Here is a 14,488-nt window from a genome sequence, read left to right on the forward strand (position 1 = left end):
CATCTTTAAAGCACTACAGGATACTTTTCGACGGCAGAAGTCAGCGCAGCTTTATTTCCACAGATACATTACACACTCTCGGCTGTCAGTTTCTGCAAGAGGAAACAATGACTGTAGGAGTTTTCGGAGGACATAAGACTCGTAAAACAATAAGAAGAGTCCAGATGATTGTTTTCCCAGAAAGGACGAATAAACCTACTGAAATCGAAGCTCTAGAAGTGGAGGCCATCTGTAGTGGGCAGATACCCATTCCAGATGAAGAAGATAAAAAGAAGATGAAAGAAACTGGATTGAATACACCAGCTTTTACTTTAGATGAAGACAATGGAAATTCTATAGTGATACTTATAGGTTCAGACTATAACTGGCAATTTGTGACTGTTGACGTGAAAACAGTGTGGAAGAAATGGAAGGAACTAAAAGCTGTGCACACTAAATTAGGATGGGCTGTGAAAGGGCCACTTCCTTTCTCAGGCAACACCGTTCACTGTTCCAGCACCATTGTGCTCTGAACATGCGTAGAAGAGGACACTGTTTCGGAGGCTCTCATGCGATTTTGGCACCTGGAAAGTCCAGGTGTCAGAGCTGATGAAGAAAGCATGATGGATAGCGAACAAACGTACGCTACAAGAGTTTGAGATAAATAATAACTAAATAGGACGGTCGCTACCAAGATTGACTTCCTTGGAAGTAAACAGTGGACCTGGCAGACAATTTCTCTGTGGCCACTAAATGCCTTGGCATTTTGACACGCAAGCTGAACAAGGACCACAGCCTATTGTAAAGGTACGACAAAACCATTTGTGTATATCTGGAAGAAGGATCAGCAGAAAAAGTTTCTTATTCAAGTTCCACGAGCAAATTCAGACTTGACAACATGCACATCGAGTGGTGATCAAGGAAGACCGGACTACAACCAAGATTCACATTGTTTTAAACGCATCCTCCCATGAATGTGGAGCAAAGTCATTGAACAAAAATTTGGAATCCGGGCCGAGCCTAAAGCGAGACATATCCACACTAATGTTGCGTTTCCAGCGATACAAGGTGTGCAAAGGGCTCTCCTTCAAATCGGCCTGCATGAGGAAGACGGAGATTCACTATGATTCCTATGGTTCACCCCAACGCCTCCTCGGACAAACGAACCGTTACCGGAACAAGAAATCTGGAGGATGACCAGAGTGCCATCTGGAGCCACTTCAAGCCTATTTTTATTGATGGCCATGTTGCAACATCATTTTCAGAGTGCCGAGGATAGCTACAAAACGACAGCTCTGCTGCTTCAGAAATCCATGTACATAGACAACCTTCTGATTTGAGCTGACACAACAGAAGATGCCATTAGGATGCATGAAGATATAATTAACATATTAAGAGATGCTTCTATGAACATAAGGAAGTGGAAAGGCAATGACCCTGCGAAGTAACTGCCAGGTTTAAAAGATTCAATCACGTCACAGGAACAAGCACTTTGTGCACTGTCAGGAACACTAAAAAATCTTGGATTGTCCTGGAATACGGACAATGACAGTTTCTTTTTTCATCCTGTGCACGTGCATCTTGCACTCTATTTCACAGTATGAAGTGATCCAATCATTTCGCTCAGCAAGCTGTGGCAAGATTTTATGACCCGGCCCTTAGGTCTCATGTCTCTTTTTCTTGTGAGAGCAAAGATATTTTTGCTAGACCTTTGGAAAGCGAATCTCGAGTGGGATGGTACTTTACCATCCTATCAAGCGGATGCATAAGTAAGGTGGAGTCGAGAAGTAGCTCAACTTCAAGACTTCTACATCCCCAGATTTTTGGGGGCCAGAATGGAAAGTCCGATCTTCAAGAGGATTCTGCATATCTTTTCTGACGCAAGCCAATGAGCATACGGAGCAGTTGCTTACGCATCCATGCTTTATTGTACGGGCAACGGTTGTAGTACAATTCTGTTCACAAAGAAAAGGGTTGCCACAATCAAAACAATGACACTGGTTCGACTTCAGCTAATATGTCTGCTTTGCTAGCAGCACGCATGTATCGTTATCCTTCAAGGAACTGCGACCTAGCCTTCAATAAAGTAACAATTTGGTCCGACTCACAAGTTACACTCTGCTGGATTTGAAAAGAGCCGACGACATGGAAGACCTTCGTCAGAAACCGGGTGGTCGAAATCCACAAGCTAACAGATTTTTCCTATTGGCGCTTCTGCCCAGGCAAAGAAAGTGTGGTAGACTTACTGATGAGAGGACTCTAAGCTGACATATTACAACAGGCAGAGCTGTGGTGGCATGGACCGAAACGGATCAGCGATCCTTTAAAGTGGCCAGAAGACTTTTGTCAAGACACGCAAATAGGAATACCGGAACTTGTCAACACGACATGTACTCATGCATGCTGTCAGCTCAAAGCCACCCTTGGAGAGAATAACTGGCACGGAGAGGTTCAGTTCTCATATTAAACTGCTAGGAGTCGCAGCTCAATTGGGTATTAAGATACACGAAAAAGCTGAAAAGGGAGCACAAGTCATCGCAAGAGCTTTCCACTGAAGAACTTCAAGAGGCTGAATGCTACCTGATGGCCTGTCGAGCAAAGGACACGCTTCAGCAAGGAACTGACGTGCCTTTCGAAAAATAAGCCTATTCCCTTGATGAGCCAGATTAAGCATCTACAACTTTTCTTCAAAAAGAACAGATTTAATTTGTGTACAAGGTCATGCTCATAGCAAGGACAAGAACTATGCAATTCAGAATTCGATTCTTTTGTGAAAAGAAACTCATTTTTTCAACGCAGGCTATCTAACAAGCTATATATAGGCGTCCGCGATACCCCAACTCAGATTCCTGAACGATTTTGGATTCCACAGGTCAGACAAGTAAAAAAACCATAAGTCGATGCCTGGTATGTCAGTGGATGCAAGCAAAGCCATTACAGTAAGAAACACCTCCTTTACCAGAGGAGAGGTTTACAAAAACAGAACCTTTCTTGGTGACACGAGTTGACTTTGCTGGACCATTATACGTCAAGGAAAGTGGTCATCAACGTGCTTATATTGCACTATTTACTTGCGCTACCACTTGGGCCGTCGAAAATACTGGGGGAGTTCTGCAAAACTGTTAGAAATCCAGACATAATCTCGTTTTTTGCAGCATCAAAAATTCAGTGGAAGTTTCTGTGCCAAAGTGCTCCTTGGTGGGGAAGGTTGTACGAGAGACAAGTGCACTCTGTGAAGAACTGCTTGCAAAAATGCCCAGAAGAAGACTTGTGGGTTATACCGATATCAATACACTTTTAACTGAACTAGCGGTTGTGCTAAATTCAGACGTCCTTTCAACTTTGTTGATCGACCTTGCCCAGCAAGTTTTCTAGTAGGTCGAATTACATCTCTACCACCTTACGAAATATCGGTGGATGCTAACAGCAAAGTCCAGCTGAATAAGCTGTTGCAAAAACGAGAAGACCTGAAAACCTTTTGGGATCGCTGGCAGAAAAAAATGAATTGAGAAACTTTGCTGTTAACAAAGCACAATGCACTGACTTGCTGAAGGAAGGAAATTTAGTTCTTATCTGCAACAGACAACATCCTCAGCAAGTTTGGGTGATGGCAAGAATAAGAGAACTACATAATGGACGTGATGGAAAGGTCCGCTTCTGTTCTCTCCATTTGCCAGGCAGATCCGAAGTCAGATCCTCTGTTCAGCTGTTCTACCCATTGGAAATTTAATAACACTATCTGGTGGGCATGGGAAGATGTAGGAACTTCGTTTTTAATCCGTCTAGCAGACGATCGTTCATCATCATCGTTTTGCTCACCACGAGCTCCGCTCACTCAAGGGCATGAAGAAGGAGAACGTAAACTTTATTTCCAAATCAATCAGACTCGAGTCCCGCGTCTTTTTAGTGGGTCTGGGCACCCGCCAAGGACGCGGTTCTAAGACCTTGTTTCGAAGCGGCTTCCTTGGCTTGCTGGACGGCCCAGAGTTGTGATGTCAGGTTCGAGCTGAGCAGTGCGGTCTTCCAGCGCATGAAGACATTTTCTTTATTTCCCGTTCCATTAAAAGACGAGTATGCGCAGGGGTGGGACTGCCCAAAGTCATCTTGAAGATATTTTTGGAGCAAGTAAAATTGCGTTTTGGAGCAGTTTGGAGCAGACAAAATTGCATCTTGGAGCAGCTTGGAGCAGACTAAACTTCATTTTAGAGCAATTTGGCCGCGAATACACGCAAAGTGCCTCGAGCGGCCAGTCGCGCGGCAATTCTGCGTGTATTCGCGGGCTCCTTTCACGCTCGGAAAAACACATTTATGTAGCACGTATTGAGCAACAGAAAGCTGTAGCGGGAGTTTTTCATGTTGCTCTAAAATTTTCTCATTGACACTGACAATTAGGACAGCTTTTTTTTTTTGACAATTTGACAATTTTTTGACAATTAGGACAGCAAAATTTTCCACACTTTATTTATTTATTTTATTTTATTTAAAAATACCTTACAGGCCTCAATTGAGGCATTGAGTAAGGGGGGCAGTACATAGAAAGCACACAGAAAATACATAGAATATTTGACATACATAAAACAGAAGCAATTGACATAACACAACCGGATCCTCAACCGGAGTACTAACCCGACATAGTAATATAGCAGTAAACACGGCGACATAACTGTATCATCGCTACAATAAGGTGCAAGAATGTAGTGTAAATACAAGAATGCATGGTGCGACAATCATGAAATTTCACATTTTATTAGACATATAGTCTATCAAGGCGTCACGGAATGAATCATGGTTGGACAGGCATGCGATGGTATCCGGGAGAGAATTCCAAAACCTGACGGCATGAGGAAGGGCAGAGTATTGAAATGCTTGAGTAGTACCGTGAATGCGGGCACAGCTGAAATGATTATGAAGCCTGTGTGACGTGGAGTAGGGTCGTTTCAAGCATGCCGGTGCTCGAGTGGAATGAATGAATTTGTGAAACAGTATTAACAGGGCAATGTCTCGGCGAGTGTTCAGGGATTTTAATGAAAGTTTAAGTTTTATTTGAGTTACACTGGACTGGTAGCTGTAATCGTTTAAGATATGAAATGGCTTGCCCTATTTTGAATCCGTTCTAGCAGTTCAATTAAGTATTTTTATTGAGGGGACCAAATGGGAGACGTGTACTCCATCTGAGACCGAACGAGAGTTACATAAGCTAGCTTGCGAACATTGGAAGGGACATTTCTTAAGTTGCATAGCAGGTATCCCAACGATCGGGAGGCGTTAGCTGAAATGGATGTGATGTGTTCTGACCAAGAGAGATTCGATGTGAATATCACTCCTAGATACTTATATTGATTAGCCGTTGCAACAGGGTAATTATTAATATGGTATGGATACGATGAGGTTGTCGGCTTCTAGGTAAACGTCATTACTTTGCACTTTGAAGTATTTAAAGTCATTATCCATTTGTTGCACCAGCTAATAATTTGTTCAAGGTCCTGCTGAAGAATGAGATGATCGTCGGAACTTTTAATTGGGCGATAAATTATGCAGTCGTCGGCGAATATTCTTATAGTGGACGATACATTGTGTGGTAGGTCATTAATAAAGATGAGGAAAAGCAAGGGACCGAGGACGCTACCATGTGGAACACCAGAATAACGCCTGTTATCGAGGAAGAGTAGTTATTTGCAATAGTAAACTGCTGACGATTTGACAAAAAGTTACGGAGCCATGACAAGGTAAGACTGTCCAATCTGAGTGCGGAGAGTTTTGATATTAGGCGACAATGTGCGACACGGTCAAAAGCCTTCGAAAAATCAAGAAAGAAGCAATCAATTTGTAAGTTATAATTCAAGTTAGTGTGTAGATCTGTTGTAAATTCAAGTAATTGTGTCTCGCAAGAGAGGCCCTTCCTAAACCCATGCTGATTATGGAAAAAGAATTTGTTAGTCTCAAGGTGTCTGTAAATCTGTGAAGTGATAATATATTTGAGCAATTTGCAGGAAATGCATGTCAAGGAGATGGGACGATAATTTTCACAGGAGTTTCTGTTGCCATTTTTAAATACAGGTATAACTTTTGCCATCTTCCAGTCTGTGGGAAGGAGACCTCGAGTTAGATAATTAATTACAATTAGCTAATTAAATCTCAGCAACGAAAAAATTACTGGCGGCTACTCCACTGCACTGGAAACAATACGCACTAGGTTTGGTTCGCGTAACGCCGTTTCTCTTTTTTAAAATCGTGCTGCGTGATAGCTGGGACACCCTGTATATGTCTATGTACAGTTTGATTTATTTACCTAGAAATATATTGGTCATTCTTCGCGCCGCATTTAATAAACCTGGTTTATTCCACTCTAATATTGTTTTCTTCGATCACTGTCACTGATTAATGTCCACCAACAAGAAGCGCGCGTAAAATGACACGATATCAATAACATTTTCTTACGTAGCTTCATGTTGCTGAGATACCATGTTACTTTTAGAAGACATTGGTAGAACAGCAGTTCACCTGCCTAAAACTGTGGTGTCTGGCCTATCGCCACCGTCCTTAATGCGCAGGCGCGCAAAACGAATAAAAGGCGTGCGCCGCAACCTGCGCGTGGGCTTATCTCGACCAGCCACGCACTGATGAACATGTGGCAATAAACGTCGCTTCGCCCTTGGAAACTTGTCTGCTCCTTCACATGAACCACGCAACACAACAACTGGCGACGAGGATGGGATTTGAAGGCGTCGTTCTTCAGTTTGGAAGGCAAGTGTTTCCGAAATTCACTCGGTGAAGAAGACTGTCTTTTTGCAGTTTACGGAGCCTGTGACTATCGTCATGACTGGGGCCGAGGCAGCAGTGACGCACTTCGCTGGGCGACTGGGCCAGCTGGAACCCTTTGACGAGTCCGACAGCGATTAGGCTTCGTACGAAGAGCGGCTTACGTCGTTCCTGATTGTAAACCGAGTACCCGACGGCGACAAGGTACACGCCTTTTTGAGCATTATCGGTCCGAAGACCTACGGGTTGTTGAAGTCATTAACAGCTCCAGAACTGCCTTCTACGAAGAGTTTCGAAGACCTCAAGAAAGTTTTGAGCGACCACCTGTCCCCGAAGCCGTCCGTCATTGGAGAACGGGCCAAGTTTCACCGAAGGTGTCAACGAGAAGGCGAGTCCTTATCTAGTTATGTTGCCGAGCTTCGTAAACTGTCGCAAACGTGCGAGTTTGGAAGCGCCCTTGACGAGTCCCTTCGGGACCGCTTCGTGTGCGGCCTGCTACGAGAAGACATTCAGCGAGTGCTTTTCACGGAAGATAGCAAGCTTACGTTCCAGAAAGCGGTGGAGCGGGCTCTGGCAATGGAAGCGGCTAAGAAGAGTGCTGCTGAGGCACGCAGCACCGACGCCGCAGTCGGCGATGTGCACAAGGTGCAAGCAGAGACGCAGAAAACATGCAAAAGCTGCTTTCGCTGTGGTTCGCCAAAACACACGAGTGACGCATGCCCTCACTTGGACGCAACTTGTTTCAGTTGCAACAAAGAAGGGCATATCCAGAGAGCCTGCCGAAGCAGTGGTAAGACTTTTTCTAAGAAAAAGCAGACGAAAAAGAATGTGAAGATGCTGACGGTTGTGTCGCGGAACGCTTCGACCCTCAGTCTAAACGGCGTGTCGGCAGCTCAGAGCGACTCTGTCACCGTGCAGATGACCATCGACGGCGTCTTGGTGAACATGGAGCTAGACACGGGAGCGGCTGTTTCCGTCATGTCAAAGACGCAGTTCCGTCAGCTCTTTCCTTCGGCTGTACTGGAGCCTACGACAGTTAAACTTCGTACCTACACAGGAGCACTGGTACGACCCCAGGGAGCCTCTTCGGTCAACGTTCAGAACGGCGACCATTCTGCAATTCTCCCACTCTACGTCGTAGACCACAAGGGACCACCTCTACTAGGCCGGGAGTGGCTCCACGCCGTCTGGCTGGAGTGGGCGAAAATCTGGAACCTGGGGCCGTATTCTGAAACGTTCGCCTAGGCGAAATTTCTTTTTTCGCTTTCAGGCGTGCGCCGATTGGCTGTTTTAGCAAAATTGGATGAGCTGATTAGGTGGTTGAGCCCGACGTCATTCAATTTGCTCAACCAGCCAATCAGCGCGCATGCTGATTTCGCCTAGGCGAAATTTCGCCGAGGCGAACGTTTCAGAATACGGCCCCTGAACAACATTACAAGGTCAGACACTCCTACTCATATCAGCGCAAAAAAGAGGCTAGACGCATTGCTGGCGAAGTACCAACCCCTTTTCAAAGACGAGTCACATTTTCATTTTCTGTAACTCTTATTCTATCTGATTCCGAAATATCATCACTGAAAACCAAGTAGAAGTGCTCTAAAAAAATTGTTGTATCAGCCAAGGTGCCGAAAAATTGCGCGGAAATTGCGAATGAACGGCGTTTTTCAAGCCACGATATCTCCGGAACTACATTCTAGCCACTGTACCGGAACGGCGCAGCCGAGCGCCGCCATCTTGGTCTCGTTGGAAAGCGCATTTCTCCGTCTTCAAATCTGCCGCTTCAGCTATCTCCTCCATACAGAAACAAACACACAAAAAGCAAATGATTGAAGGTCGTGCCGGAGCCACCGATTGGCCGCGCCCGCCACGTGACTCCAGCGCGGTTCGCCATTGGTCCGGTGCTCGCTCCGTGATGGCGTCGTCTGCTTCGCTTGTTGCGGCCTCGCGAGCTCCGGACAGTTTCCGTAATCTCGACGAGTGTTAAAGCGGGCGCTACGCGGACATTCCAGTAGCGTGGCCGATCCCGCTTTTTGTGGACGTCGCAGACCCGCGGCTAAGCATTCCGAGCATCGGTGACGCGGACTTCGCGACCGAGCTTCGGGCACGGAATGTTCGGACACGCGGCTAAGCCTCTCGCGCGTAGGCGTCTCCGAATCGGCGATGAAGCACATCGCGCGCGGACTTCTCGGATCCTTGCCTAAGCATTTCGTGCGTTGGCGCCTCCGACTGCGCGACTAAGCAAATCGAGCGTCGACTCCTCGAGCCCGCGGCTACGCATTTCGCGCGTCGGCACATCGCTCAACGAGTGTCGACTCCTCGGACCCGCGACTAGGCACTTCGCGCGTCGGCACCTCGAGCGTCGACTCCTCGAGCCCGCGGCTAGGCATTTCGCGTGTCGGCACATCGCTCATGGAGTGTCGACACCTCGAGCGTCTATTCCTCGTACCCGCGGCTAGGCATTTCGCGCGTCGGCACCTCGGACTGCGCGATTGAGCTTACCGAGCGTTTGGACCCGCGACCAGGCATTTCGCGCATCGGCACCTCGGACAGCGCGACTAAGCTCGTCGAGCGTCTATTCCGCGGACCCGCGACTTAGCATATCGCACGCCGACTCTGCTATCGTAATGCCACGATATCTAGTAATAATACCTATCATACCACCCTTTTTCAATTAAAGAGAACCTCATCATGAGCTCTGTTCACTAGGCCACTTGGGCTGGCACAGACACCTGGCTGCAGAAGTGAGGCATGATACAAAACTACAGGCTGGAAAGCACCTAGCAGCTGCATTGCTACCTACCTATCTATCAGTGGCTCTCCTAACCTCCATAGCCATTGTCAATGGAAGATGATTCAGAAGGCTGCTGAGAGCCTTCATTCAGTAACATGGTCGATTCTACCAAAAGAAAACAATGCCTCACTAACTGGACTATAGGCTGCTATCAATGAGGCAGTCTGCAGATGTTGTTTACAACGCTAGAACTACTGTATATTTATGCCCACATAGTTCTGCACCTCACTTGGTTTGAAACCTAGGCACCATGCTCTTTGTAGAGCAGCAGTAAAGAATGCCATACAAACATGAAAAAGGCATAACGAAGGCTCAGCAGACCAGAGGCCACATGTCCCAGAAGCCCCACGTCACAAAACACATCAAAGATTACAACTTTGGTGCGTTTTAGAGAACTGAAGAGAAGGTGCAACTTTGAGAGCCGTTTTCTCAAAACTGTTTTTTCGCTTTTCTGCTCAGTTTCTGGAGCTGATTTCTTCGTTACCGTTTAGCCTATTTTGATTCTGTTTTTTTGTTTTTTTTTTTTGTCACGTTCCTTGGACTACAGTGCAGGTCGAGACAGTCTCGCATTTTTATCTTGACATTTTATAAATTTATGGCGTGGCTATTCGTTCACCCCAAAAGTGTGCTTGGTGCGAAGGTAACTTGAAAAATGACTATGTAAAAAATTTGTGTTGCGAAAAAAAAAAGTAAGACTGTCACGACCTTCAGCACGCATTGAGCTACGCAGTCAATACTCAACGAGCCTTCCATCATGTTTTTTAAGCTCCCCAGGCCCTCCAGAAAGTTCAAGAGAGAAAAATTCTGCTCAATAAAATGTTCTCAAGGTATCACTCTGAAACTTTTATGGAAGTATCAGGGAGACATTCTAAACATTTGTGCCAATTTTCATCAAAATCCATGAAGAAATCAGGAAGTTGATTTTCAAAGCCACGTCCCCCCTTAAACCTGAATGAAGCCGAGATTCCTAAAAGCCAGGAACGTTCCGTTCGCGTTGCAAAAAGCTTTTGACGCTGAATTGGCTAAAATGGAACAGCTGGGAATTATATCGCCGGTTATGACGTCGGAATACGCTACGCCTGCGGTACCCGTAATCAAGCAAGATGGTAGCATATGGATTTGCGGCGACTACAAGACGACCGTTAACCCGTGCCTTGATGTCGACCGCTACCCATTACCGAAAGTAGACGACCTGTTCACAGCCTTGTCGGGAGGTAAGCACTTCTCGAAGATTGATCTCAACCGGGCCTATCAGCAAGTGGTGATGTCAGAATCGTCAAAACAATACCTCACGCTGAATACGCAGAAAGGATTGTTTGCTGTTAATCGACTTGCGTTTGGAATTTCGTCCGCTCCCGGGATTTTCCAAAGAATAATTGACACCATGCTGAAGGGCTTACACGGGGTTTGCTGCTACCTAGACGACATTCTGGTGACTGGTAAAAATGATGAAGAGCATTTCATCAATCTGGAGGCTGTGTTAAAACGACTTCTTGAAAGAGGCGTTCGTGTCAAGAAAGAGAAGTGTTCGTTTTTCCAACAGGACCTTCGCTACCTCGGACACAGAATCAGCGCACAAGGCATCTCGGCAACGACGGAGAAGGTTGACGCACTCCTCAAGGCTCCAGCCCCTAAAGACAGGCAGCAGCTGCAGTCGTTCCTGGGAGTCGTCAATTTCTACGGCAAGTTCCTTCCTAACCTAGCAACGGTGGCGCAACCATTTTTCAGGTTGCTACGTAAAAACGCCCCGTGGTGCTGGGATGAGCGTTGCCAGGAAGCGTTCACCAAGATAAAGAGCTTGCTAGCCTCTCCACCGACTTTGGCGCACTACGACCCGTGCAAACCATTGCAGCTATCATGCGACGCATCGCACTATGGTTTAGGCGCTGTTCTTTCTCATGTTTTGGATGATGGCAGCACGAAGCCAATCGCTTTCGCATCGCGTACCTTGACCGATGCCGAAAAGAAATACAGCCAGCTCGAGAAAGAAGCCCTTGCAATAATATTTGGTGTTAAGAAGTTTCTACGTTTACGGTAGTTCGTTCACATTAGTCACCGACCATAAACTGCTTCAAACAATCTTGGGCCCAACAACCGGCATTCCGACTATCGCAGCAGCGCGTTTGCAGCGATGGGCTGTCACATTGTCCGCTTACCGGTATTCGCTTATCTTCAGGAAATCAAGCGAGAATGCTGAAGCCGATTTTTGTTCGCGCCTGCCGCTATCAATTGTGAAAGACGAAACACAAGAAAGAGAGGAAACTTTTTATTCATTGCGGTTGCAATCAATGCCAGTTTCAAGCCAGGACATTGCTCGAACAACAGCTCGGGACCCCTTGCTTTGTAAAGTGATAGATTTCATAAGTGTGGGGTGGCCGGCGTCTGTGACTGAAAACGATTTGAAGCCTTTTTTTTGACAGACGCAACGAGCTAACAGTTCACCAAGGCTGCATCATGTTTGGGATATGCGAGTGATCGTGCCGGCAAAGTTGCGCAACTTGCTGCTGGACGAACTCCACGAAGGGCACCCAGGCATCGTGCGCAGCAAGCAAATGGCGCGCAGCTACGTGTGGTGGCCGTCCATCGAGGCGGACCTCGAGAATCGTGTCAAGGCCTGCGTAAGTTGTCAAGAACAACGTTGCGAGCCATGCAAAGCGCCCTTGCATCCTTGGTCTTGGCCGACAGCACCGTGGCAGCGCGTACATATAGATTTTGCTGGCCCCTTTCTGCACGCAATGTTTCTTGTAGTCGTGGACGTGCACTTCAAGTGGCCGGAAGTGTTTGTTATGCGCTCGACTACGTCGGATGCTACTGTGGAGAGATTGAGAGAGCTCTTTGCACGGTTTGGTTTCCCAGAAACCATTGTCAGTGATAACGGCCCGCAGTTCACTTCTGAAGAGTTCAAGCTTTTTGTAAAAGAATTGGGCTGTCGTCACGTGCTTACAGCACCGTATCATCCCAGCTCAAACGGGCTTGCAGAGCGTTTTATTCAGACACTTAAAAACGCTCTTCGTAAATCTAGCGGAGCAGACACATTACAACTGAGGCTTCACAAGTTTTTGCTTACCTATCGCAACTCGCCCCATGCGACAACAAATGAGTCACCAGCAAACTTGTTACTAGGACGACGGCTGCGAAATCGACTCGATGTTATCAAGCCAGCGGTGGGAGGAAGGGTTGCATATAACCAGTTCAAGCAATCCGTGGCTCGCCCACGTCGTGATCGTGACATAGCAGTCGGTGACCAAGTGATGGCTCGCAATTATCGGGGCAGACCAAACTGGGTCCCTGGTGTTGTTGTGGGGCAGTCCGGCCCTGTGTCTTTTACAGTTCGTGCTACCACACCCAGAGGCAGTTTCACCTGGCGTCGTCACATGGACCAGCTGCTCGCGCGGATCACGGATCCGGACCGCGAGGCATCTGACCAAGAGGGGTACGAGTTCCTGGCGTTCCCACCAAGCGTCGACCCAGTGACATCCTCCGCTCCTACCACCAGTGGTCCTGCCGCTTCGCAAGAGATCCAGACGGCGGGTGCAAGACGCTACCCGACTAGAGACCGTCGACCACCGGACAGATATCAAGCTGGAGTTTAGCTTGGTAAATTAGCCAATATAAAAGGGGAGGGATGTGGTGTCAGGCCTATCGCCACCGTCCATAATGCGCAGGCGCGCAAAACGAATAAAAGGCGTGCGCCGCAACCTGCGCGTGGGCTTATCTCGACCAGCCACGCACTGATGAACATGTGGCAATAAACGTCGCTTCGCCCCTGGAAACTTGTCTGCTCCTTCACACGAACCACGCAACACAACAAAAACTACATTTTGTACCGGCCGTCAAGAGTCATGGGCGCACCAAATCAACTAAAACATTTAAAAAAATGTACTGCACAGACGTTCTGCGAGAAAAACTGGGCGTCCGCCAGCGTCCGCGTAGCGAACGCGCGCTCGCTAGCAGACGACGCGCTTGACAACGACAGCAAAATTGAAGACGTCGCGTTGTATAATCCATGCGTCAAATATATATGTCTGGCAAAATGGTGTAAACATAATTTTGCAGTTGAAATAAAGCACTATTTTAAGAGCGTACTATGCGCAATCGGCCTCGGCGCCCACAGCGAAAGTACGTTGAATATGCCGCGGAGCGCGTCTCCGCCCCAATCCAGTTCGCTCGCAGCGCCCTCGCACAATTTTTCCACGCGCGGCGCCTCAGCGGGAGAGCGCCGTTCGGCCCACTCGACCATTATCTAGTCACGCATGGGTTCTCAAAGTGGGTTCCGCGGAACCCTTGGGTTCCGCAGGCCCCTGCTCGCGGTTCCGCGAGCCACTGATAAATTTTCCGTGGTCCCGCGCTAACCAAGTGGCTAAAACGGCGAAAACGAGGTGCGCTCGATCCACAGAACCTCCATTACTCATGCCCGAGTGTCAAAAAGCACCCACAGTGCGTAACGGCAACGCGCGAACTGCGTAATAAATTCGCAAGCCGCTTGTAGCCACCCAACCTCCGAAAACGGGCATTACGCCTAAGCTTTCGCACTTAAATCTCGGAGGCCGTAATTTACCAACATGCGCATTTCTTCAATTTGTAGATAGCGTATGTGCCGACTGCGTGCACACTGAAAAAAATGAAGGAAAAAAAAAATGTCACAGTTTCGCCCTAAGGGCGAAGCAATGAATGCGATAGCAACACAACAATGTCATACGAAGTAAGGTGAGCGGCTTTGGTAGCAATATGAATTGTAGTAAACATGAGCTGATTAAGTAAGCAGGTGTGCTGTGGCGTAAGTAGACCGACATGAAGAGAGACTCGATGACCACGAGAAGGCGCTTGTGAAACGGTGGTGTTGATGAGAAGCGCTTCCCGTGGGCAGCGCGTGCGAAGGGACACGCCTGTAGCGCTGCACTGCCGATCCGGGCAGCATTACATGTGTAGCGTGCGTTGGAAAATGTGGCCCGACTATTA

At 47.4% G+C, this 14,488-nt stretch overlaps 1 protein-coding gene across 1 annotated transcript; it reads left to right on the top strand.

Moving 5' to 3' along the window:
* The first annotated feature begins 11,994 nt into the window (after positions 1–11,994).
* Positions 11,995–13,250, top strand: LOC125942359 (uncharacterized protein K02A2.6-like). The gene is made up of 2 exons (XM_049660518.1): positions 11,995–12,147; positions 12,298–13,250. Exons 1-2 carry the CDS (start codon positions 11,995–11,997, stop codon positions 13,120–13,122), a joined length of 978 nt encoding a protein of 325 aa, XP_049516475.1. The 3' UTR covers positions 13,123–13,250.
* The last annotated feature ends 1,238 nt before the right edge of the window (positions 13,251–14,488 follow it).

Source organism: Dermacentor silvarum, chromosome 1, assembly GCF_013339745.2.
Source record: "Dermacentor silvarum isolate Dsil-2018 chromosome 1, BIME_Dsil_1.4, whole genome shotgun sequence".
In the NCBI taxonomy this organism is placed as follows: Eukaryota; Metazoa; Arthropoda; class Arachnida; order Ixodida; family Ixodidae; genus Dermacentor; species Dermacentor silvarum.

What these genes read in the sequence shown, in the direction of transcription:
- LOC125942359 (XM_049660518.1), top strand. Translation starts at nt 11,995, where the DNA reads ATGCGAGTGATCGTGCCGGCAAAGTTGCGCAACTTGCTGCTGGACGAA. An exon ending in AGAATCGTGTCAAGGCCTGC is followed by an intron (nt 12,148 to 12,297) that starts GTAAGTTGTCAA and finishes GTGCACTTCAAG; the next exon opens with TGGCCGGAAGTGTTTGTTAT.